At 36.6% G+C, this 23,839-nt stretch overlaps 1 protein-coding gene across 2 annotated transcripts in view; it reads right to left on the bottom strand.

Annotated features, from left to right (window-relative positions):
- Positions 1 to 167: 167 nt before the first annotated feature.
- UBXN2B (UBX domain protein 2B) overlaps positions 168 to 23,839 on the bottom strand; it is a 29,549-nt gene continuing 5,877 nt past the window's right edge. Inside the window, exons 3-8 of one of the 2 annotated variants that reach the window (XM_032421858.1) lie at positions 19,690 to 19,840; positions 16,697 to 16,780; positions 15,761 to 15,870; positions 11,951 to 12,088; positions 5,826 to 5,987; positions 168 to 4,801 (exon numbers count right to left, since the gene is read on the bottom strand). In XM_032421858.1, the coding sequence (XP_032277749.1) occupies positions 4,639 to 4,801; positions 5,826 to 5,987; positions 11,951 to 12,088; positions 15,761 to 15,870; positions 16,697 to 16,780; positions 19,690 to 19,840 (808 nt within the window). In that variant the 3' untranslated portion in view covers positions 168 to 4,638. Of the gene's footprint in view, positions 4,802 to 5,825; positions 5,988 to 11,950; positions 12,089 to 14,593; positions 15,453 to 15,760; positions 15,871 to 16,696; positions 16,781 to 19,689; positions 19,841 to 23,839 lie in introns of those variants that run through there. The other variant, XM_032421859.1, reaches the window with a different exon arrangement.

Genomic DNA, 23,839 nt, shown 5'->3' with positions numbered 1-23,839 from the left:
AAGGCATAAAAGGACACATATTCATTTTAAACACTCTTCTATTCCCAATCTTAAGGCAAGAAGTCACTGTCTTAAATATGATTATGTTGCTATCTACACTAACAAATTTTTGTGTGCTATGTGGGCACACACACACATACATTGTTACACATATGCGCCGGGGCTCCTTTTATAAATCATTGCCTTGGTGTTAAAAGACACTTTAACTTAAAATTGTACAGAGGATGACAGAAAGTATTTCTTAGCTTTTATGACAATGTTGGACACATATATGATATATTAATTTGTATCACTGATCAGGGATAAAAACTCTTTAAGGGGAAAATAATGATGTACTTTACCAACAACACAGGTTGTGACAAGGTTTTCAGAAATCCACTGTGGCAAAAAGTTAAGAAAAATTTGCACCTTTATTTGGGTGGAATAAAAACAGAAACAGTAACGGGAAATTGAGATAACATTGTTACAATTCAGTTCTTCTCTGTCGATCAAAAAGATGAACCATAAGAAATTAAACCACAGGTAATGTTATTCATGCTTTAAAATAATCCATTAAGTCACTCAAATAAAACTGCTAATCAAGGAAATTTTGAAAAGGATTTTCAATGACTTTCAGTGAAAACGTTCTTTATTGGTAAAGCAGACACTTAAAACTTTTTGATTACATAGGTCATGCAAAACAATTGACCTCACACATGGTTGTCTACCTGCTCATTGTAACATAATCTTTTTGGGATGATTATAAATTTTATAAGTTACAGTGACTGCAATAGTAATAAGAATTCAGGAAGACGACGCTAACGAAGCAAAACACTATGTAGTACATGTGAAAGTATTGTTCTGAATGTTTAATTCTCCCTCCTAATATAAATCTCTACACTTTGGAAGACTATCATATACAAAAATGGCAGTAGCTTTTGCATGTGCATCTACAGGCACTCCATCTAAACGATAAAAAGAAACTACAGGAATAACATTTCAAATACTTTTATAGGGTTTGGTTAATCCCCTCACCCCATTTTGTTAACCCAAAATAGGGCAGTGCCCTTTTATTTAAAATGTTCATTTGTTTCAAGAGAGTATTTCCTAAGGAAGATGACTTCACTCCTATGAAAATGTAGTTTATGCCTGGTAACATTTTGAACTGCTATTATTTATATATTCTCCAAGTTGTCAACTGGAGGAGAGGCGCATGGCTTCCTGTTATTAGGAGTACTCTTCTCACTCTGCGCTGTGACACTGAGAACAAGCTTCTCTGCGGTGGTGAGATCAACACTTCCATCCTGTGGGAGTTCTGATAGCACTGCCAGTAGGAGAACTCTACCACAGGTCAACTCACCTCCCTGAAGTAAGCAGCGCCCCCAGAGAAAGGTGAATTCCAAATCTCCTATTGGCACATTCAAGTCAAGTGGCAGTGAAAAGGCATAGTAGACTTTCCCAGATACCTGGATATGGGGCGCTGCTGGAACAAACACCTAAAAATGAGGGCATAGCTTTGCAACGAGGCAGTGGGTAGAGGTTGGAAGAACTTTTAGGAGCATGGCAGAAAGAGGCAGGATTGCCTTGAACACTGATAGCAGATCTATGGATGTTAACGCTAGTGAGGGCCGAAGGAAGGAAAGAGCAGGGTAGAGAGCACCTAAATTGCCACGGAGATCATGTAAATTGTCATAAACAGACTGTTAGAAGAAAAAAGAAGATTAAAGGTGCTGCCAATGAGGGCTTGGTAGGAAATGAGGAACATGCCGTTGGAAAGTGAAGGCAAAGAGATTCTGGTTATATAGTGGCAAGAAGCTTTTAGCTGCAACGTGTTTGCAGTTATGTGGAAAGCAGAAGTTGTAAGGGATAAACTTAAGATATTTGGTTGAAGAGATTTCTAAGCAAAGTGTGCAGGCGCGGCCTGCTTTCTTCTTGCTGGCTATAGTACAATGTGAGTGGAGATAGACGAATTGAGGAAAGAACTGTTAAATATATAGAAAACAGGACTCGATGACTTGGAAATTCTTAGCCTACCCAAACAACAAAGGACATTCCAAGTAAGGGATTCACTGTCAGGGACGCCAGCTCTAGGGAGAGATGAGGGTGCAGCTACACATCCTTCTGCTAATATCTAAGGGAGGCCTAGTTGTTTGTCACACCACAGGTTCTTTGAAGAGATGAAGGGTGTGACTCGTAGATCCTCTCAGCCTTCTCAGAAAAAGCCCAAAATAGAGATGGGATTACCTAGGAATGCTTTGTGCAGGGGCCTCTAGAATCCTCCTAAAGAACTGAATCCTCCTAACAGGCACACAAGATCCCTAAGTTTCTGGAAATGTTAAACCAGCAGCCATTGCTACCTTAAATTGAAAAGGACGGAGATGGTATGGAATGAAAGATGGCTGGACTTCCCACAATTCCATAGGTAAGCCACAAGCTGAGAAAACTACTCAGCTGCAAACAAGTGCTCTTTCATGAAACAGGAAAGAGGACTCTGAGAGGACATCACAAGCCTAGGAGATAGTGCTGCGGGCCAGAGATTGTTCCCACGATTTGACATCTAATGGAGTGTGCATGGCTTTCTAAATCTTGGCACGGGTGGCTCCTTTTAGCATTCTGTTCTGTTTGTTTGAACAGGAATGTCTATCAACCCTATTCTATGCCTGTCCTACCATTATCTTTGGGAGGAGATAACTGGTTTTCTAGGTCTGCAGGTACATAGATGGAGAGGAACTGGAATGTCCCAGGAATCATAGAACCCAAACCCACACTCACACTTGATTTAGATGATTTAAATGAGGTTTGGGACTTTAGAGCTGGTGAGATTCAGATAAGGTTTTGCACTTTGATGCTATAATGGGTTGACACTTTTGACCATCTTTGGATGGGATGACTTTATGTGGGATGGATGTGAATCTTTGGGGCAGGAGTGGACTGAGTAGTCAGAATGGCCTCCAAAATATTCATGTTTTAATCACCATACCTGTAAATTCGTGACCTCAAAAGGAAAAGGATTTTGCCAACGTGATTAAGTTAAGCATTTTGAGATGAGATTTTTCTGGTAATTATTCTAGGTAAACCAAATGTAACCACAAGGGTCCTTGTAAGAAGAAGGCAGGAGAAATAAAGTTGGTAGTAAAAGATGTAAGGACAGAAGCAGAGATTGGAGGGATGCAGCTAGAGTGAAGGGATGAGAACAGCCTTGGAAGAGGCAAAGAACAGACTCATTCCTGGAGCCTCCTGAGGGAATCTGTGATATATCACTTTGCGTGGTAAAAGGGACTTTAAGGATGCAGCTAAGGTTACTATAGACCTGATGATGGGGAGATAATCCTGAATTATCTGGTGGGCCCAATCCAATCACATGAGTCGTTAAAAGCAGAGAACTTCTCCTGGCTGGTGTCAAAGAGATGTGATGACAGAAGAATCAGAGATGTAGTATTACTGGCTTTGAAGATGGGAAGAGGGGGCCACAGGCCAAGGGATGCAGGTGGCCCCTAGGAGCTGGAAACACAAGGAAATGATTCTCCCCTTAGGGCCTCTCAGAAGGAATACAGCCTTGTCAATGCTTTATCTTAGCGAGTGAGACCCATGTTGGACATCCAACCTACAGAATCAGAAAATAATAAATTTGTGCTATTTTAAGCCACTAAGTTTGTAGTAATTTGTTACAGCAGCTACAGAAAAACTACCAGGCATGTGACCAAAGATGAAATGTTATCTGGGAGGAAGAAAAAGCCTTTCTATCATTCCTGATATAGCCCACCTCATTCAGGAAATACCTGGCTTTGGCAGAAATGCAAATATTTTTGCTGGTTATTCTTTAGATCCAGTCTGGCTGACAGAATTTACATTTCTGAATTTGTACACTCATTTTGCCCTGGAGTAGAATACATTCTGGGTTGAACACTTAGAACAGTGTTCAGTATATATAGTGGGTCCCTTAGAAAAATGTGTTGAATAAATAAATGAATGTGATCAAGGCAGGCTCTGGAAGGGATTGTAATTACTCTATTTTAAAGTGCTGTTTAACGGATCTTCTCAAGAACTGCTGACTTTTCTGTCCTTCTTTCTGGTTTATGATGGTCATAGTTCTGTAAAATACAAGGCCAAACCGTATTTTTTGACACTAGTAATGTAGCTAAATCAGTAAGTGAAAAGGACACATACAATCTTAATAGGAGGAATAATTATATGATCAACGTATTTCAAAATTAGAATACAGATACTTTTCAGTATATATCACAGAAAAAAATTCCAATTTGATCAGAGGATTTCCTGATAGCTGTTGATCAATGCACCATCAAGAAACTTTAGTGCAAATTTTACCAAATGCATTTATCAAAATGGGGTTCTGTTCATTTCCTCTGCAAACAAATGTTGTTACATTAACCCAGAGCATGTAACAAATTGGTTTGCCTGAATATTTACAAGCTATCAACATAAACCAGCCCTGCAACTAAAAACTCAAATATATTTATCTCAAAATCTATTCCTGGTCCAAATTCATCTATACTAAGGCTGGAAGACAGAATAAGAATAAAACCGAAATTTATCTGTATAAATAATAAAAATAGTTTGTTTTCTTAATGCTCTACGTATTTTCCTTATTATTATGGCACATTATCTTTCCTACATGCTACTGCATGGATAGGAGCAGTATTATTTTAGTTGCTGGAGTATCACAGTGTTAAGAATATCTGCTTCTTGAAGTGTCAGGCTTTCATCTGTTAGCTCTTTATTTGGAAATGAAGTCACAAGAATAAAGTCAAGAGTCGCAAATTCAGGACGGGACTGTATAATAAAGTCCCGGACATCCAGGATCCTGAAGAAGTAAGATAAAAATAATTTGTGATATAAAAGTTTTATTTTCATGTAAGCTTTTAGCTAAAATTAGACGATAGTAATATAAATCACACAATTATAATCCTTATTTAAATGTGTTGTAATTTTTAAAAATTTACATTATTTCAATGGATGGATTTATATTGGATTATAGATAAATGTGAGCATTAACTCTAGTGTAGCTGATATTTACTTTTTCTGTAAACAGAGACAATCTTTAGGTGAGTTATGCATAAAATAAATGTCAACAATGTTATTATATTAAAAGTGCAGATCCTACTTTTTTCAGAGTATAAAATACCTTAATAGCAGATGACCCAAAAAAAAGGTATCCCAGATTGGCCTGTGTCAAGGTGAGTCTATAACTATGAAAGGTTTAAGTCATAAGGATAATTTTGAAAAATTATCCTTTTTTAAAAACTTTCACATATGCCTAGCAATTTGACTAAGATTATAAATATATCCCTTAAGGAACAAATAAAAATGGTACCTTATTAGTACAACAAATGTATGAATGAATGTTAAATTGACATTTAAAACAGTTTATTTAAAGTATTTGACAAAAAAAAAGTACTTGACAATAGCACAATTATACTTTATCTACATTACAAATTTATATTGTAAAGAATTTGCTAAAGTAGAAAGTTAATTCCAATCAGAATTATCATAATTTTTAAATGAGTAAAGTCCAAATAAAGTTTTACTATACTTACCATATTAAACCAAATTTGATCCCACTTCACATGGTTTTAGCAACAGTGCAAAAGTATAACTTTTAACAATCTTATTTTTGAGTGATATCTGAATTTGCATTAGTATTTGAGCAGTTTACAGAGGATGTTCAAATACTAAGTATTTCACACAGCTATTATCCTTTTAAAGTATTTTTCTCCTCTCAAAAACTTACTTAAAAAGTATATGTAAAGAATTTCGTATTCTTCATTACTCACTCACATAGTTTTATAAAGATAAGTAACCACGTGTGAAACCACAAATGAGCTTACCTGTGTGTACTATTGAATCTTTGTATCAAACGACTCCCATCTGCTAATCTGATTTGAATTTTTGTCGTTGGCACGGAATCATCAATAAGAACAACTGCATTAAGTATTGACTTATTCTCCTCTTCTGGGGATGAAGGTGTACTGACTATTTCAGGGGTAAGGCTAAGAAAGAAGAACTGAAGAATTAGAACACGAATCTGAATACATCATAAGATGCGACAGACTGAAGACAGTGGAATAGCCACTGATATCCATAGCTGATTCTCCAGTGTTCCTGCCTATGACTTCGGGACCAGCAAGAACATGGCTTCTTTTGAGTCTCCCATACTCCTAACTTCTTTCGTTATATTAAAATTATTTTGTATCCTATGACTCTAGTTTAGCTTATTCAATCTCTTTCAAAAGCTTAATTTTGTATTCTTTCCTCCTTTATCCCTTTGAAATTCCATGAAGCTGTTTAGCACAAGTCTTCACTCAGAAATCTGAGCAACTCTGAGTTAATGTCAAAGAATGACTATGAGTACAGACAGACTTGGTTTCAAATCCCAGCTATGTCAACTGCATAAACTTGAGGAGGTAAATTAATCTCTCTGAATCCCAGTTTTATCATGTAAAAAATGGGGGGGGATAATATGATGTTATGTGGGCTTGTTATATCAGTAAGTCACAACAGTGTTTCAACAGGTGCCAGTTATTTCTGTACATATCATCAGCACTAAACTATTAGCTTAAACTTATCTAATATTACTTAAAAACATCTGATTTAAGTAGTTACTGCTTTATAAAAGAGAAGTAATTTCTATGTGCTAGTGAGAAATGAAATCTTATATATGGTGATAGATTTATTTATTTATTTTTAAAAGGTTTTATTTATTTATCTTAGAGAGAGAGAGTGCGCACAAGCGGGGAGAAGGGACGGACAAGCAGACTGTACACTGAGCAGGGGGCCCGACGCTAGGCTCAAACCCAGAACCCTGAGATCATGACCTGAGCTGAAATCAGGAGTTGGACGCTTAACTGACTGAGCCACCCAGGCGCCCCTATGGTGATTGATTTATAATGAAACTTATTTGATAGGACATCTTACCATTGGAACTTGATTACTAATGACCTTAGCACTGCTTTCTTAGTGACTTCTAATGCTAGCAGAACGTCCCATCACTGTTAAGCTGAAAGTCAGTGTCAAAAAAAAAGTGTCCTTTTGGTTAAGAAATTAAAACAAACTGAGCCAAATTCTTTATAGATATCAAATCTTAATCTTCTCTAAGTTATCTAAAGCGATTATTTAATAGTCTTAATGTTTATTTTCTCAAATACTGAGATTCAGATGGCATCCTATGAATTATTTTCTTTTGAAAAAAGTAAGTATATATTTATTAGCATAAAAGTTCTAGGAGCATTCTTTGCTCATCTTGACTCTTATTCCCACCCAAAGTTTCTCAAAATACACAGTAAGGTAGTAAAATTAACTGGTACTTACTGCTAACACTTCCCCTTTCTTTAGCTATTTCCTGACATATATTTTAGAATCGACTGCAGAATATATATGATAAAGACATGAAAAAGAAAATGATGATTTGCAATCACTGATCAGGTATTCTTAAGGAATTTTCTTTCGAGTTTGGAACTGAGGCCTTAAGCAGTTGTACCACCAAGTTGGTTCACTGTGCCAACAGTCCAGTGTCTCTTACACAGTGAGAGGTACCAAAACCAAAGGGAAGGGACACTGAATGCAAAGGACCTCTTCTCCCTTCCTCTGCCTCACTGATAACTGGGTGTATACATTATTATTGTCATCACTATCACCATCACAGCCACCACTGCATTTGTTAGTTCATTTAAATCATGATGTGAATGAGGGAATAGTGGCTTAATAGTTAACAGCATGGATCCAGAAGCCTGACTCCAGGATTATGACTCTGCCACTTAAAGATGTGTGACCCTGGGCAAGTCACTTAACACTGAGTTTCCTCATTTGCAAAACAGACAACAGCAGCACAGCTGTAAAGATTAAGTTAATAAGGACACAGAAGCATTTCAAACAGTGCTTTTTTATAGTTGACACTTCCTAAAAGGCATTATAGTTCCTATCCTAACAACAACTGGGGAGGGAAAAGTTACCTCTATTAGATGAGATGCCTCAGACCCCTGTTTCTATAGTCTAATGCTTTCTGTTTAAAATACATTCTGACCAGATAAGATTCTTCTCAAAATATAAAAAGAAAGTATCAGGTAAGGAAACTAGGTAAGGAAAGTTCTTTCATGTGTTTTTTTTATAAGATGTGTGTATGTCAAAATGAAATTATATGGAATAATAACATCTGAAGACAGGAATGGATTTTCAAGATAGTTTAGGCCAACAATATCATTTTATAGGAAAACAACGGAGTCAGAGAGATTGAAAGACATGCTCAGAGCCACAGAGATAGGTAGTTGAGCTAGCTGGTTAGTAAGGTATAAAAACACATTTAAAAAAGTACAGTAACTTTACTATTTAGCCTTCAAAGTTACACCTGCTTACTATTTAAAAATGTCTCCTCATCATTCAACTGATCAAAATATAATGACAGTTTCAATATATTGTTTGTATGTTTCAAGTATTATATTAAATAGAAAATTTAAAAAAAGAGGGAAGTAAATTGATAAAACAAACTTTCTAGGCAAACTGGAGGAAAGGATGTAGGTTGGTTGTAAGACGAGTGAGTCCCTTGGTCAGGAAAAGAAACATCTTCTAACTTAAGAGAGAACAGTAAAGATGGATTTAATAAACTTTGAGGCTAAGAGGTATATATTACGAAAGCTAATTCTTATCAGGCTCCATTTTCTCAGGGAAGCTGGAAGCAAAAAAAAAAAATCTGCTGAGATGAGGGCAGGGAACATTTGGGATCAGCCCTTCGAGAGCGGGAGAGGCGCAGCTTGCCTGCCTAGCATGGGGGTGCAAACGTCCCCAACAACACTGAATTGCACAGGCACAGACAAATCCAACAGCTGAACAGTAAGGCAAGAGGCTGCAGAATTGCTGGGATAAGAAAATGAAGAAAAGGCAGGAAGGAAAGGGTTGTTCCCCTTCTCAGAAGAGAGAGCCCTAAAGGTCCAGGGATCAAGATGAAGTCAAAACTCAGGTTTAGTGGCCAGAATGGGTGAGTGGTGAACAGAATCTTTTGGACTGTACGGTATGAAAAACAGGCGGTGACTGTTCTTAAGCGGAGAGATTTGCTTCAACTCGCGATCTGTACCATCATACGCACAAGCTCAAAAGCCTACAGAGACTGTCTACTTGTTAGCCCTGCTTATCAAAAATGATTCTGTAATTTTCTAGGTCTATTGGGCTCTACTCCAGCTCACTAAGCTAATTTTTATGCAGTTTAGTGTGCCACTGTACATTTGCAGTTTTGTACCTATGATTTGCTTGTCCTATGGTATTACATGAAGGAACTGGGTAGTATTTTTATTGCATTTAGGTTTACCCCACAATCATTTGTAATATCACAGTAAAAAATTAAGTTAGTTTCCATCTGTGTAATGTTCTGTTTGCAATAAAACTGTCAGCTATGGAAGACAATGGAATTATTTCCAGTTCTGTTCTGTTTGCTTCTTTTTAATTATTTTTCTGTTCAGTAGTTGCCTGTAACTCTTGGGAAATGAGCCATTTCAGAAAGTTACTTTCTGAATCCATAAAGGTTAGCTGTTAGAACTTTTATATTTTAACAGATTTCTTACTGTAAATCCTTTCTAAAATGTTCTATGCAATTCTTCACTTTATTAGAACATATATTCAACTACATAACATTCTAATTCACGTGCATCAGATAGGCTCACACCACCACATTAATCTCCTAGTGTAATTTCCTATATGGTAGAAGCTAAAAATTCTAAAGACTACATTTCTCAGACTCCCTTGCAGCTAGGATTTTATATAATTCCACCCTTCTACCAAGCAACAAATGACACTTGTCTGGTGAATGTAAGCACTGTGAAGTGAAAAGTATGCAGCCCTTCTGGTTACCAAGAATCATTTGATTTTTCTACGATGGAATGTTCTAGTGTCTGATCCCTAGCTTCATGGGCACTGAGTAGCTGATGGGGGCACAGAAAATGTTTTCTAGAAAGTTCTTTGTTGTTTTTCTTCTAGAAAAGTTTGGTTTGCTAGCTCCAGAAAATATCTAAACTATCCAGGACTCTGTCAGAAGCCCCTTATTAAACTAGTAAGTGAATTCTGTTTTCTACAATCAAAAACCCTGACCAATATGGCTAAGGATTAACAACCCAGCATTCTCACCACTTATTTTTGTCATTCTCCTCCATCATTCCTCCTTTCATGTGGGTCATTTTCTCTGGTTATTTGCCTTATGAGGAGAAAGGCCAGTCTTTGTAAGATACAACAATGAGATAATATCCTTATTTTCATGAGTTGAAATATCGACTGTAATCACTGGCTCTTCTCAGCTATCTTCCCTTTACACTACTTTCTTCAATTTCAGTTCAGATTTACTGTTCTGCGAACCAAGATGTGCATTCTAACATTCATTCTTGGTCATAAACTTAAATAAGAAAGAAAGAATAGGTATAAAGCAGAGAGACAGCAGGGCATTTTACCTGTGTTCTAATTAAAAATCATAATCTCAATAAACATTAAGAAATGAGAAGTGCTAGGGGCACCTGGGTGGCTGAGTTGGTTAAGTGTCTGCCTTCGGCTCAGGTCATGATCCCAGAGTCATGGGATCGAGCCCCGCACTGGACTCCCTGCTCAGTGGGGAGCCTGCTTCTCCCTCTCTCTCTGCCCCTCCCTGCCGCTTGTGCTCTCTCTCTCCCAAATAAATAAATAAAATCTTAAAAAAAAAAAAAGAAATGAGAAGTGCTAGAAAATATTTTAAAAAATATATGTGGAGGTCATAGTTACAAAAACAAAACAGAGGAAGAAAGAACAATCAGGACAAACCTGACCTGTGTTGGTAGTAAGGAGAGATGAGAAAGAAAATTTCCAAGTAGACCTGTGAGTGGGCACTGAAGGATGTGGATCCTAAGAAAAGCCAAGGTGACATGTGTTCTGTATTCTCTACGTGTCTCAGAAAGCAGTTTCTATCAGGAGAAAAGGACACAGAAAGGGACACTTGAGGTATGAAAGACAAGTGTAAAGAACTGATATGAATTCTTCCCTATTCTGAGAAACACGAGGGGAATGGAGAACCATAGTGCACAAGGCAATTGAAAAGAAGCTAGAAGGGAAGGAATCACAGGAAAAGGAACAAAGGATGCACAAAAGGGTATGCTGGAAACATGGTCAATGCTACAATTTCACATGTCACTTGTAGTAATATGTGGACAAATACAGGGTTAACTTCTACCAACAAATTTTACAAGATTTATGAAAATTCTTTTAAGCCAAGGCTTTTATACAGGAGTCCAATCCTACATTATACAACGCACATTGGTTTCTGAATTGTATCCAGCAAAGTCCCAGGGGATCTTTAGAAACATCTCCAAGGCAATTCCTTCCTTCTCCTACAATAGAAGCTCTGGTTTTGTTAAGTGTTTTATGTGCTGGGTTTCCCTAACTTGAAGAAAGAGTTTGGCAGCTTAACATATACTGAAAACAACCAACTTCAGCACATTGCTTTTGATGCAACAGCTTACCAATTACTTATGATAGACAAGCATGCTTATAGCTGTGATCTAAGATGCCTATTGTTCAATCTAATCAAGAACCCTTTACAATTTTCCCTTTTGAGCCCATGTAATCAGAAAGAGGCAGGATGGCACAATGGTAAAAAGCAGACTCCAGCCAGTGGGTGGGTCTGAATCCCACAAAGTAACCACTCGCTAGCTCAATCACCTTGGGCACACTACTGCATTAGCAAATGAAGTAATCACAGGATCTACATCCAAGAGTTGTGAAGATTAAGTGAGTTAATGTATGTTAAAGTGCTGATGGGCAAGGAATGTGGTAACTGCTTTCTAAGTATTAGCTACTAATATTATCACTAGATTTGCATATCTAATTCCATCAGCAAGGTCTTCACGGTTCATGTTTTAGCTTTTACTTTCTAGGTTATTTTGCTTTTTTGATTCTCAAAGAAAAGTCACGCTGAACAAAGACAAGTATTTTTCTCATTTTAGGATTTTACCTTCCAAGTTTTTGTCCTTCTCCACTAAAAGCCTTGAACCTCAATCTAGGTTTTACGTATTCTTGATCCTGATGGTCCTCCATATCCAAATTCACGTGGCCACCATGAACCAGCCGCTGAAGCTCCAGGGGAATCTCTCTTTTAAAAAGGGAAAAAGGTTTTAGTAACTTATAAAAAATTAATCTACACTGTTGACATTACTATAATCAAGTTGTGAGCTATACTGGAAAACAGCAACTTTTGCTTAAATTATAATATAAAAATTTCCATGATGATTGATTAGTCCCTGTAGATATTTTCTTCTTCAAGTTACATCACATTATGGTACCTCCAGCTTTGCTTTTCTTTTTCAAAATTGTTTTGGCTCTTTAGGGTCTTTTGTGGTTCCATACAAATTTTAGGATTGTTTGTTGTAGTTCTGTGAAAAATGCTGTTGGTATTTTGATAGGGATTGCATTAAATCTGTAGATTGCTTTGGGTAATACAGACATTTTAACAGTATTTGTTCTTCCAATCCATGAGCATGGAATGTCTTTCCATTTCTTTGTGTCATCTAAGATATCATGTCACACCTGTCAGAATGGCTAAAATCAAAAACACAAGAGACAAGTGTTGATGAGGATGTGGAGAAAAAGGAACCCTCTTGCATTGCTGATGGGAATGCAAACTGGTGCAGCCACTCTGGAAAACAGTATGGAGGTTCCTCAAAAAATTAAAGATAGAACTACCTTATGATCCAGCAATTACACTACTGGGTATTTACACAAAGAATACACGAACAGTAATGCAAAGGGATACACGCATCCCTATATTTATAGCAGCATTATTTACAATAGCCAAAATATGGAAGCAGCCCAAGTGTCCACTGACTGATGGATAAAGATGTGCTACAAACACACACACACACACACACACACACACACACAGGAATATTATTCAACCATAAAAAAGAATGAAATCTTGCCAATTGCAATGACACGGATAGAGCCAGAGTATAATACTAAGCGAAACAAGTCAGTCAGTCAGAGAAAGACAAATACCGTATGATTTCACTCATATGTGGAATTTAAGAAACAAAACAAATAAGCAAAGAAAAAAAAAAAGGAGAGAAACCAAGAAACAGACTCTTAACTACAGAGAACAAACTCATGGTTATCTCAGGGGTGGTGTGGGAAATGGGTTAAATAGGTGGGAGATTAAGAAGTGTACCTGTCCTGATGAGCACTCGATGATGTACAGAATTATTGAATCACTATATTGTATATCTGAAATGAATATAACACTGTATGTTAACTATACTGGAATTAAAATTAAAAAAAGAAAGTTGCATCACCTTATTATTCCTAGTGATTCTCAATATAGGGACTTTCTGTTGTCACAGTGATCTTGGGAGTGCTTCTAACATTTAGAAAGCCAAATTGCAAGACAGCAATTTATATCTAAATAAGCACTAGAAAATTCCTAGGAGGACATAATAGTTAATGCAGATATTTATTTCTAAACTCTGTGGAAGAAGTTTTAGAAAATTGATCAGTGTCTTTGATCATTGTATGATTCATGAGTGCAGCTATCATTCAGGGTCGGGATCCAGATACGAGATGCTCTGCCATGGGCCATTCATCTTGCCTAATCAAGTCTTGTCTTGGGTTCCACAGAAACATTGAATGCCCTGCCAGAGATGTGCATGGATGACAACACTGTCTGTAATGTCTGAGCCTAAAATTTAAAGCTTAAGGTCTGTCTTACAAAGAAGCAAAAAACCTTTTTTTGGTGGGGGGGCAATGCATTAATACATTTTGAAATTTTCAGGAATACGCATACCATATAAACTGAGAGAAGACTGCACTTTGTTTTGTTTGGAACTTTATCAAAGTCCCTGACTGCAACACCACTGACAGTAATTACATTGCCAACCTCACATAACTCATTATTCCATTTTTATGTCTGTCACATTTTCTTGAGAAGTGCTAGACTGCACAGAGTTGCAAACTATCTGACTACTTTTATTATGTTCTGGTGTGGTCAGACCAAAGCATTTATAAACTGAAATACATACAATTTCATGATAAATTATTTTATTTCAATATATTTAAGATAAATTTTATATCTTTTTGGGGGAAATAATATGCATGGACAGTTTATAATATCTATGAATTCTTTGAGGATAGTGAAGATGGTGTTACTCAATATTTGTCATAAAAAGAGGACAGTGATTCTACAGTTGACCACCACTATCTGACATCAATCATTTTTTCAAGGAGTCCTTTTTTTAAATTTTATTATGTTATGTTAATCACCATACATTACATCATTAGTTTTTGATGTAGTGTTCCATGATTCATTGTTTGCATATAACACCCAGTGCTCCATGCAGAACGTGCCCTCCTCAATACCCATCACCAGGCCAACCCATCCTCCCACCCCCCTCCCCTCTAGAACCCTCAGTTTGTTTCTCAGAGTCCACAGTCTCTCATGGTTCTTCTCCCCCTCCGATTCCCCCCCCTTCATTTTTCCCTTCAAGGAGTCTTTTCTAAAACTGTTGCTGATCATAATTTGTACTTCAGGATATAGTAAAAACAAAAACAAAAACAAAACTCTTTTAGGGCACCACGACTGCTTGAACGTTAGCCCACAAAGCTTATGATTTATTCTCTTTTAAGCATAAATGAGTTTTTATCTACATTATAGTACATCCATCATCAATATGCTCTTGTCTTCCAACATCTTGAAATCAGCATCAATTTCAACAGCAATGTTGATCTTCCCTTAGCAGACGAACAAACACTTCCCTTATCCAGTTGCTCCCAGATCTTCCCAGCGACTGCAGGTTTCCAAGTCCACAGCACTGACTTAAACTATTATTTCCTTGTATTTACCACCACCACATACTGCCTCCTAGGACAGCTTCCCACCTTTATCAAATGACTTCCGCATATTGCTTACAGCATTTCTTGCCATTTTTGGTATCTTGACATTATCTTTGTAGAATTCAAATTCAGATTTCATGCTAGTGTTCTAAAAATACCGTTCCTTTAGAGGTCCTTGACTCCCTCAATGCCAATGAGTTTCACCTCCACTCCACTTCAGCCATTCTCCTTGGACACATTTGTATCACTTGGAAAAGCCCCACCTTCAATTCCTGAATGTGGAGTATAACCTGCTACTCCAGTCCCTTCACTGCTACTTAAATCTCCCAGTTCATCACCAACCTTCTGTGTTTGGTTGTATTTCTACTTAGGGACGATCACATTGTCAGCCAGTGAAAGCATAATGCAGAAAAGCTTTTATAATCATAGCAAAATCACTTGATTCTTTATCCTCTAGCAAGAAGGGCTGGTGAGCTACGATGTTCTTTCCATCGGTCAGGGCACTGTATATCTGGTTGACTTTCACAAATCGTAACTTCAAACTAACCTGAAATCTTCTGCCAGCAGTAATGCCACTTTAAAAGATTTCTAATATAAGTTGCTGACTTTCAGGCTTACATGAAATGAGAGCCATGCTGTTAACAGTAAGCAGGATGGTGGCTCAGTGGGCGGGCAGCCACAGGCTAATCAGCTGTACTGATTTATTACAGGACGATGTTTCTTCTTGGAATGGGAGCAGCGCTTGATCAGATTTTCAAAGTGACCAGTGTCTACTGCCCCTCCCCATCAACTTAAGAACCAGAGACTTACGAACAGCAGCACATCCTTTAGATACTTAAAAATACCTTTCCCCCAGCAACCACTTACAAAATATATTCCAGTATCTTAAAAAAATAAAAGTCCCACCCTAAGTAACAAATAGAATACAAATAATATATCTTACCCTCTTTTAACAGACTCCAGAAATTGAGCATTTGGTGGGTCATTATAAGGTCTCAGTTCTCCATCATCTAAACTGAAACCATTGCTCCATAGTTTAAGCAAAATCTGAACCTTTTTAATGTAGGAAAAAAGATAAAGAAATACAAGAATCCATCTGTATCAAATAATTTTAAGCTTCAAATGTGATATTTCACAACATATTCACAACATAAACTTAGACACCTACTTTACTGAAAATATGCAGTTATTCATATTACATTAGTTACTGTTAAAAAAAAAGATGTAAATGAAAGCAAGTATGTTTGCTCAGCAGATTTGTATGTAGCTTAACAAATTGACAATGGCTGAAATGCCAAAGCTAGATCCTGGCCTTGATTACAATTATTCTGCTTCATTGAGAAAATGAAAGCAATGAGAACATCCAGCTGCGACTCCACATCCACTTTACTCCTTCAACTGTACCTATATTCTTGTCTGCTACACAGGGCTTAAATATTATGTCAAGGGGCAAGACAGAATTTCCAGTGACCCTCCAAGGCTAAAGTAAACATGTTTAAATGAAAGTATAACTCCAAATATTAAAACGCAAAAACAAAGAATGACTTTAGGAATTTCCCTGTTTACAACTCAGCTAATTCTCTATTATGACAGTATACTACTTACAATAATTATTACTGTATGTACATAAATCTCATTTTGACAGTGAATCATATATTATTTCAACATACAGAAAATATGTGCAATCTAAGTGCAAGGCACAACTGAGATACAAAATATAAAATTTGAGACTAAAAGCTTATACATTAGTCCTTTTAAAATCCATGTTTCAAAAAATAACAGAAAAGATATTATATTTATATTACCAATTTTTAAATTTAAAAACAGTAGTAACTAGAGGCAAATATCTGCAACTTTTCATTTTGGTTACTGTACCTACATCTTGCAGTTGATTTTCTCCATAGATGTATTCAGACCGCTTACAAAAGGAATTACCCAGTCTGTATCCTCCACCTGTAAATGACTGAAATACACAGCAAATGAGCTAAAAATTCACTACAGTTTATGGGCAAAATGTTATGATAATGTGTGATACATATTTGAAAATTAGATCAACTATAATTAGCCAAACTAGTTTATACTTTCTAGGAAAATTTTATATTAAAATGAAGGTCTTATGTTACAGAGGAGTATACTCAAGTAAGAAATTGTTTCTTCCCATAAAAATGTTAGTGACTCAGAAGTTGAAATAATTTAGGCCAATCTTAAATTAAAAAATACATTTATATAATGAAATATACATTTTCAAGTATAAACAGATTTTAAAAAGCTACCACTAATATTTTATGATGTCTTACAATAAAAATTATGTTTAAAACGTATTTCACAGAGCGCCTGGGTGGCTCAGTTGGTTAAGCGACTGCCTTCGGCTCAGGTCATGATCCTGGAGTCCTGGGATTGAGTCCCACATCGGGCTCCCTGGTCAGCAGGGAGTGTGCTTCTCCCTCTGACCCTCCCCTCTCTCATGCTCTCTCTATCTCATTCTCCCTCTCAAATAAATAAATAAAATCTTTAAAAAAAAAATAAATAAAACATATTTCACAAATAACAGTTTCACAGTGTAAAGGAAGAATTTTATAAGTGGGTATAAATTACCCTGAAGAAAGGCTCCATATTTATTTTATAAGCTGCTTTTATTCAACTGTAACAATCAACTATGACTGCACTTTTTGTTTTACCATACTGATCACAAGGTCTTCTATTTTTCAGGTAGGATAGCTTATGAGGTAAAAATGCCATTCTTTTTAATCACCATGCATATCATAAATGAGCTTTTAATGATCACGTTGCTTTCTTTTCTATAGACTCAACATATCAACTAAATATATCAATATATCAATTCCACATTTTTCTTACAGAATCAGAGAATCTGCAAGAACGCAAATTACCTAGATTTAACTGAAAAAGAATTGTAAGCTGTTAGTCAATTAACAAAGTGAAAACTAAAATTTATGTTTCATTAGAATAGCAATTCTCAGCAATAGTTCTCAACAGTGGAGGTCTGTCACAATTATCAGACAGGCTTTTTCAAAAGACACATGCTTAGGCATACCAGAAACCTACCGAACCATAATACCAGAGGCCATATGGTAGTTTAAAAAACATTCCCAAACGATTGTGATAAGGGAACTCGGGCTGAGAAATGCCAATTTTAAGAATATTATGACAATTACACACAAAAAGACACCTGATGTCTTCATGTCTTCAATAAACCACCATGATGTCAGCTGAAATAGTTATAAAAGCTGTATAAAAGATGTATAGAAATTTTATGAATGGCACAAAAGCAATTCAACAAATGGTGGTGTAGCAAGTGGACACCCATAAATAGGAAAACAAACCTTGATGGAAACCATATGTAAAATTAACTCAAAATGGATCACAAGTTTAAGTATAAAATGTAGAACTATAAAACTTTTCTAGATAACAGGAGAAAACTTTGAGGCCTATGTTTAGATGAAGAGTTCTTATATAAGAGACCAAAAGAATAATCCATAAGGAAAAAAAAAGATAAATTGGACTTTATCAAAATTAAAAACTTTTGCTCTGTGACAAACCCTGGTAAGAGGATGAAAAGACAAGCTACAATCTAGAAGATAATATTTGCAATCCATATATTTGATAAAGGACTCAAAACTATTAAAATATATAAAGAACTCCCAAAACTCAACAGTAACAATTCAATTTGAAAATAGGCCAAAGTCACTTTACTGAAAGGGATAAGAAAGATAATGGCAAATAAACACATGAAAAGATGTTCAATATCACTAGCCATTAGGAATATGCAAATTAACATCATTGGCCATGAGGAAAATGCAAATTGAAACCACAATGAGTTAATAACTACACACTTATCACAATAGCTAAAATTTAAAATAATGACAATACCAAATGCTGGCAAGAATGGAGAAACTGGTTCTGTCATTCACTATGGGAAAGAGTTTGGCAGTTTCTAAGAAACTAACATATACTGACCATACGACCCAACAACTGGACTCTTGGGCTTTTATCCCAGAGAAATGAAAACTAATATCCATACAAGAACCTGTACACGACTGCTCACAGCAGCCTTATTTGTAATAGTTCCAAACTGGAAACACCTCAAATGTCCCTCAGTAAGCGAATGGTTAAACCAGCTGTGGTACATGCATACCATGGAGTGCTATCAGGAATAAAAAGAATGAACTGAGACACTCAGTAACTCTGATGACCTCTAGGGCATTAAGCTGAGTGAAAAAACCAATCCCAAAAGGTCACATACTATATGATTCCATTTGTATAACATTCTCAGTATTACAAAATCATAGAGATGGAGAACAGATTAGGGTGGCAAGAGACTAGAGATGGTGGAGGAGAGGGCTGAGGGTGTGACTAAAATGGGGTACACCATGAGGGAGATCTTTGTGATGACAGAACAGCATCTTGATTGAGTTGACAATTATACAAATCTATGCATGTGAGAAAATGACATAGAACTATATACACACAGTACCAATGTCAAATCTTGGCTTTGATATTGTACTATAATTATGTTAGATATAACCATTGGAGGAAACTGGGTGAAAGGTACACAGGACCTGTGTTCTTTTTGCAAATTCACATAAATCTATAATTATTTTTTTAAGAAAAAGGTAAACAGAAAGGTTTCATAGAGATATAAGAAATTGCTGCAACTTTCAATCATTAATAGAAAGATTGTAATCTTATAAAAGTAGAGTGAATGCTTAAAATAGAAATATATAGTTAGAAAAACAATGTTTGCAAATAATATAAAAACCTATAGAGAAGAACAAATATATACATATACACACACACGCACACACATATATACATATATATGTAGTATACTTAGCTTTTAAATTTAGCACTTACCTTAGATTTGTTATCACCGGAAGCTCTTGTGGCTTCATTCAGAGGGACAGCCCCATGTTCTCTTGCCTCTTTGAAAAGTTCATTCACAATTTTCCCAGTTGAAGGTCGAACTATATGTAATCCACTGTATTCATGTTCACTTGAATAGAACCTTTAAACATTAAAGTTGATGAATAGAAACTTAGAATACAAACAAAACTCCTTTAAAGTAAAAAGTTACAGTCTTAGGGAGTAACTTTATTTAAAAAGAGCCGTATCTATGACTTCTGTGGAAATATTTAATTTTAAAAAATGGGATTAAGGAACGAAATAGTAAACAGTTCATACACTTCCTCATGGAGTTTGTGGAGATTATGGCAATCAAGTTCAGCACTTCACATGAGAAGTGTCACTTCTTCCCCCCTCCTTCTGTAACTGCTTATCAAATGCATCTCTTGCACAACTTAGGCACCTTTGGTGTGGTGGGCAAAGTAGTGTTGACAAACAGAATTCAGTCTCTTCCCCTGAGGAATCCACATTCAGTAGGGACTTAGGGAAGGGCTACTCATAGGGTGTTTATTCCTCAGAGATTTTTGGATTCAAATATTATAATTTCCCTGTGTTAAAGGCAAATAATTTAGACCACAATTTTTTCAGTGTATTAGCTACATAGTGTCTAATTTCTAGTCTGACTCCAACTTCATAATGGTCTTAGGGAATATAAAAATTCACCTAATTTTTTACATAAGATTTTATCTACTTTATCTTTCAAGATTTTTTTCAGTCAAGAATATTAGAAAATATAGCCAGTGAAATATCAACATGGAGACTGCCGGAATAAGGTAACAATCAAAGCTCATATGTTTAACTACCTATACCCTCCAATCCAGTTCCAAATTTGTACTGAACTGTCTCACAAAACAAAGAAGAAAAATTATATCAGCACCAGAGGCTAGGAACAGAGGTCACCTTCAAGACCTTCTGCAAAATTAGTACATGCAAAACTGAACAGGAAAGAGCGAAGGGCAGGGTAGCTCTCAATTCACTGTAAGTGAAGGAAAAATCCACCTGGAGAACAAATCCACCTGGACAACAAATCCAACAGCAGAACCCTATGAACATAAGACTAACTCCTAACTGCTAGGGGCAGGGGTAGGGTGGGCTGTCCTCCATCCTGCTAGTGTACCGGGCAAGTACAGAGGTGAGTTTGCCCAGAGCAGGAGTCAGAGGAAGCTTTCCTGCCAACCTTAGACTCAGAGGGCCTGGTGTAGCAAGCAAGACCAAACAACACCATAGCTGGCTCTGAAGACGAGCAGTAGTATGAGGAGGAGTTCTGATGTAAGGCAGCTATGAGATAGAAAGGGAAGAGGAGGGGGAAAGGAAAACAAAAGGAAAAGCTTCCTGCTGCACTCCTTCCCTCCCTGTCCTGTGTCTCTATTCTGGAAAGTACAACTATATAGTTCCTTTTTACGTCAGTCGTGGTTAGAGAGACCTTACAGGAAAAGTCTGATGTGGGAAAAGATTTACTATCTCCTTTACGGCTCATGATTTTATTTCCTGTTTAAGAAATCTTTGCCTACCTGAAGGTCATGGAGATACTCCATTTTCTTCCAGAAGTTTTATTGTTTTCTTTTTATATTATATTTTATTGTTTTCCTTATTATATACTGTTTCCCTATTTATATTTCCTTTTGTATTTAGATACACAATCCATCCATTTCTCCTCTTTCATTATTAAGTACGCCTATATCCTTGACTTTCTTTCTCTACTTAAACTCCTCTGATCATCAAAATATTTGTGCACTCCCACAGATAACAACCTCCTCTACAGATGACTCTCAAATATGTTTTTAGCACCCTGGGACTTATGGTCAAGTGCTGAATTAATTAATTTTTCAAAGATTTATTTATTTTAGGGAGAAAGAGAGAGTGCAAATGAGCAGGGGAGGGGCAGAGGGAAAGAAAGAGTCTCAAGCAAACCCCTGCTGAACGCGGAGCCCATCACTGGACTGGATCTCATGATCCTGAGATCATGACCTGAGCCAAACCAAGTCAGAAGCTTAACAGACTGTGCCACCCAGACACCCCATTCAGGGGCTGAATTTAAAAGCACCTACTGAATCAAGTTCATCTCTCCAAAACTAAACCTATATTCCTCACATAAACCTTCCCATTAATAATCACATTTTTTCCTGCACACCAGATTAAGAACCTTTAGGTCTCGATTTCTCATTCACTTGCTCCCTATATACCATGTCATCAAGTTTCTACACTAAATTCTTTGCAAGTCTCCCACACTGATTTCACCTTTCTCCTCCATTCCACTGATGCCATTTTAATCCAAAATTTTATCAGCACATTCTTTAGATTACCATAATTGTTTTCTTAATTTGCCTCCTTATCTTGTTTTCCCTGTTACAATTAATTTTGCACTGTATCGCCAGTCCTATTTTTCTAAATATGTAATAATAATAGTTAACACTTATCAAGGTGTAACTATGTGCTCACTTAATCCTCCTAGCAATGGTATTATCCCTAGTTTACAGATAAAACTAAAGCTTAGGGAATTTAAAAAATTTGTCCATTGGCAAAACCTTATTAGAACAGAGAGAAAAAAAATTAGAACAGAGGTGTATCTATCTCTAAAATCAAAGCTTTTATCACTATATTATAGTTTTTATCATAAAATTTACATTTAAAAACATATACTGGTGTTCCACTGCCTTCTACACAAATACAACTCCCCTTGGCTTTTGAGGCTGTCCATAACGTGGCTCTATCTAGGACTGGCTACATAATTTGTGGGGCCCAGTGCCAAATGAAAATGAATGTCAATTAATACATTTTATTTTATTTTTAAAAGATTATTTATTTATTTTATTTTATTTTATTTTTTAAATTTTATTTATTTATTTGACAGAGAGAGACACAGCGAGAGAGGGAACACAAGCAGGGGGAGCGGGAGAGGGAGAAGGAGAGGGAGGCTTCCCGTGGAGCAGGGAGCCCGATGCGGGACTCCATCCCAGGACCCTGGGATCATGACCTGAGCCGAAGGAAGACGCTTAACGACTGAGCCACCCAGGCGCCCCAAGATATTTTATTTATTTTAGAGAGAGCGGGGGGGGGGGGGGGGGGGACAGAGGGAGGGAGAGAGAGAGGGAGAGAGAGAATTTCAAGCAGGTTCTGCACTTACCCAGAGCCCAACGTGGGGCTCAATCCCACAACCCTGATATCATGACTTGAATTGAAACCAAGAGTCTGTGGCTCAACCAACTGAGCCACCCAGGTACCTCTCAATTTAATAAATTTTAGATTATATAATAAGCTAAGAACAAACAACAAAAAGGTGGGAAGAACGCTCTGGATTGAGATTCAAAACAGGCATAATCAGGTGGAATGCATGGCCCTTGGTTACATCCTAAATCTGAAAAAGGCTCGAAGACGTATCTGACTATGGACTATATATTAAATGATTTTATGAAATTACTGTTCATTTTCTAAGGTGTGATATGTTATCAGGGTTATAAAGGGTATGTGCTTCTTCTTAGGAGATGCATGCTGAAGTATTTAGGGATGGAGTGTTATGATGACTGCAATTTGCTTTCAAATAGTTGAGTAAAAGCGCACTTGCATGAATGTAATGCTGTGACATGCTAACAACTGGTGAATACAGGTGAAGCATATACAGCATATACTCATTGTACTAATCTTTTGATTATCTATGGGTTTAAAAATAAAATAAAAAGTTTGGGAAAAAATTAATATTCTTTCTTCTCATTCAGGTCCAAAAAGGTACGTCATTTTTATCTCCCCTACAGAAAAAAAGGAAGTGGAAAGTGACAGACAAAAAAGAAAGAATAACTTCCAGTGAATTTTTAAACTTCTGGTAAGATGACAGACTTTCTGTGAATAAGATGTATTGGAAAAATTCCAAGTTTCTCCCCAGTAAGGAGATTTGCAGTATTAAAAAGACACTAATGAAAATATTCCTAAAAACAAGAAAATCCATGGTAATAAAGTATACCTGGCTCTCATCTCTTAAATCTTCATGGCTGGCTCCCTTTCTAGTTCAGGGATTTTAACAACAACAAATACTATATAGGAGATCACTTATTAGATGGGTCATCATTCAGTGAAAACATAGACAAGTTCCTGAAGTCCTGGATTCTTT

Source organism: Phoca vitulina, unplaced genomic scaffold (genome assembly GCF_004348235.1).
Source record: "Phoca vitulina isolate PV1807 unplaced genomic scaffold, GSC_HSeal_1.0 scaffold25, whole genome shotgun sequence".
NCBI classification, from domain to species: domain Eukaryota; kingdom Metazoa; phylum Chordata; class Mammalia; order Carnivora; family Phocidae; genus Phoca; species Phoca vitulina.
This window is presented reverse-complemented; position numbering and strand designations above follow the sequence as displayed.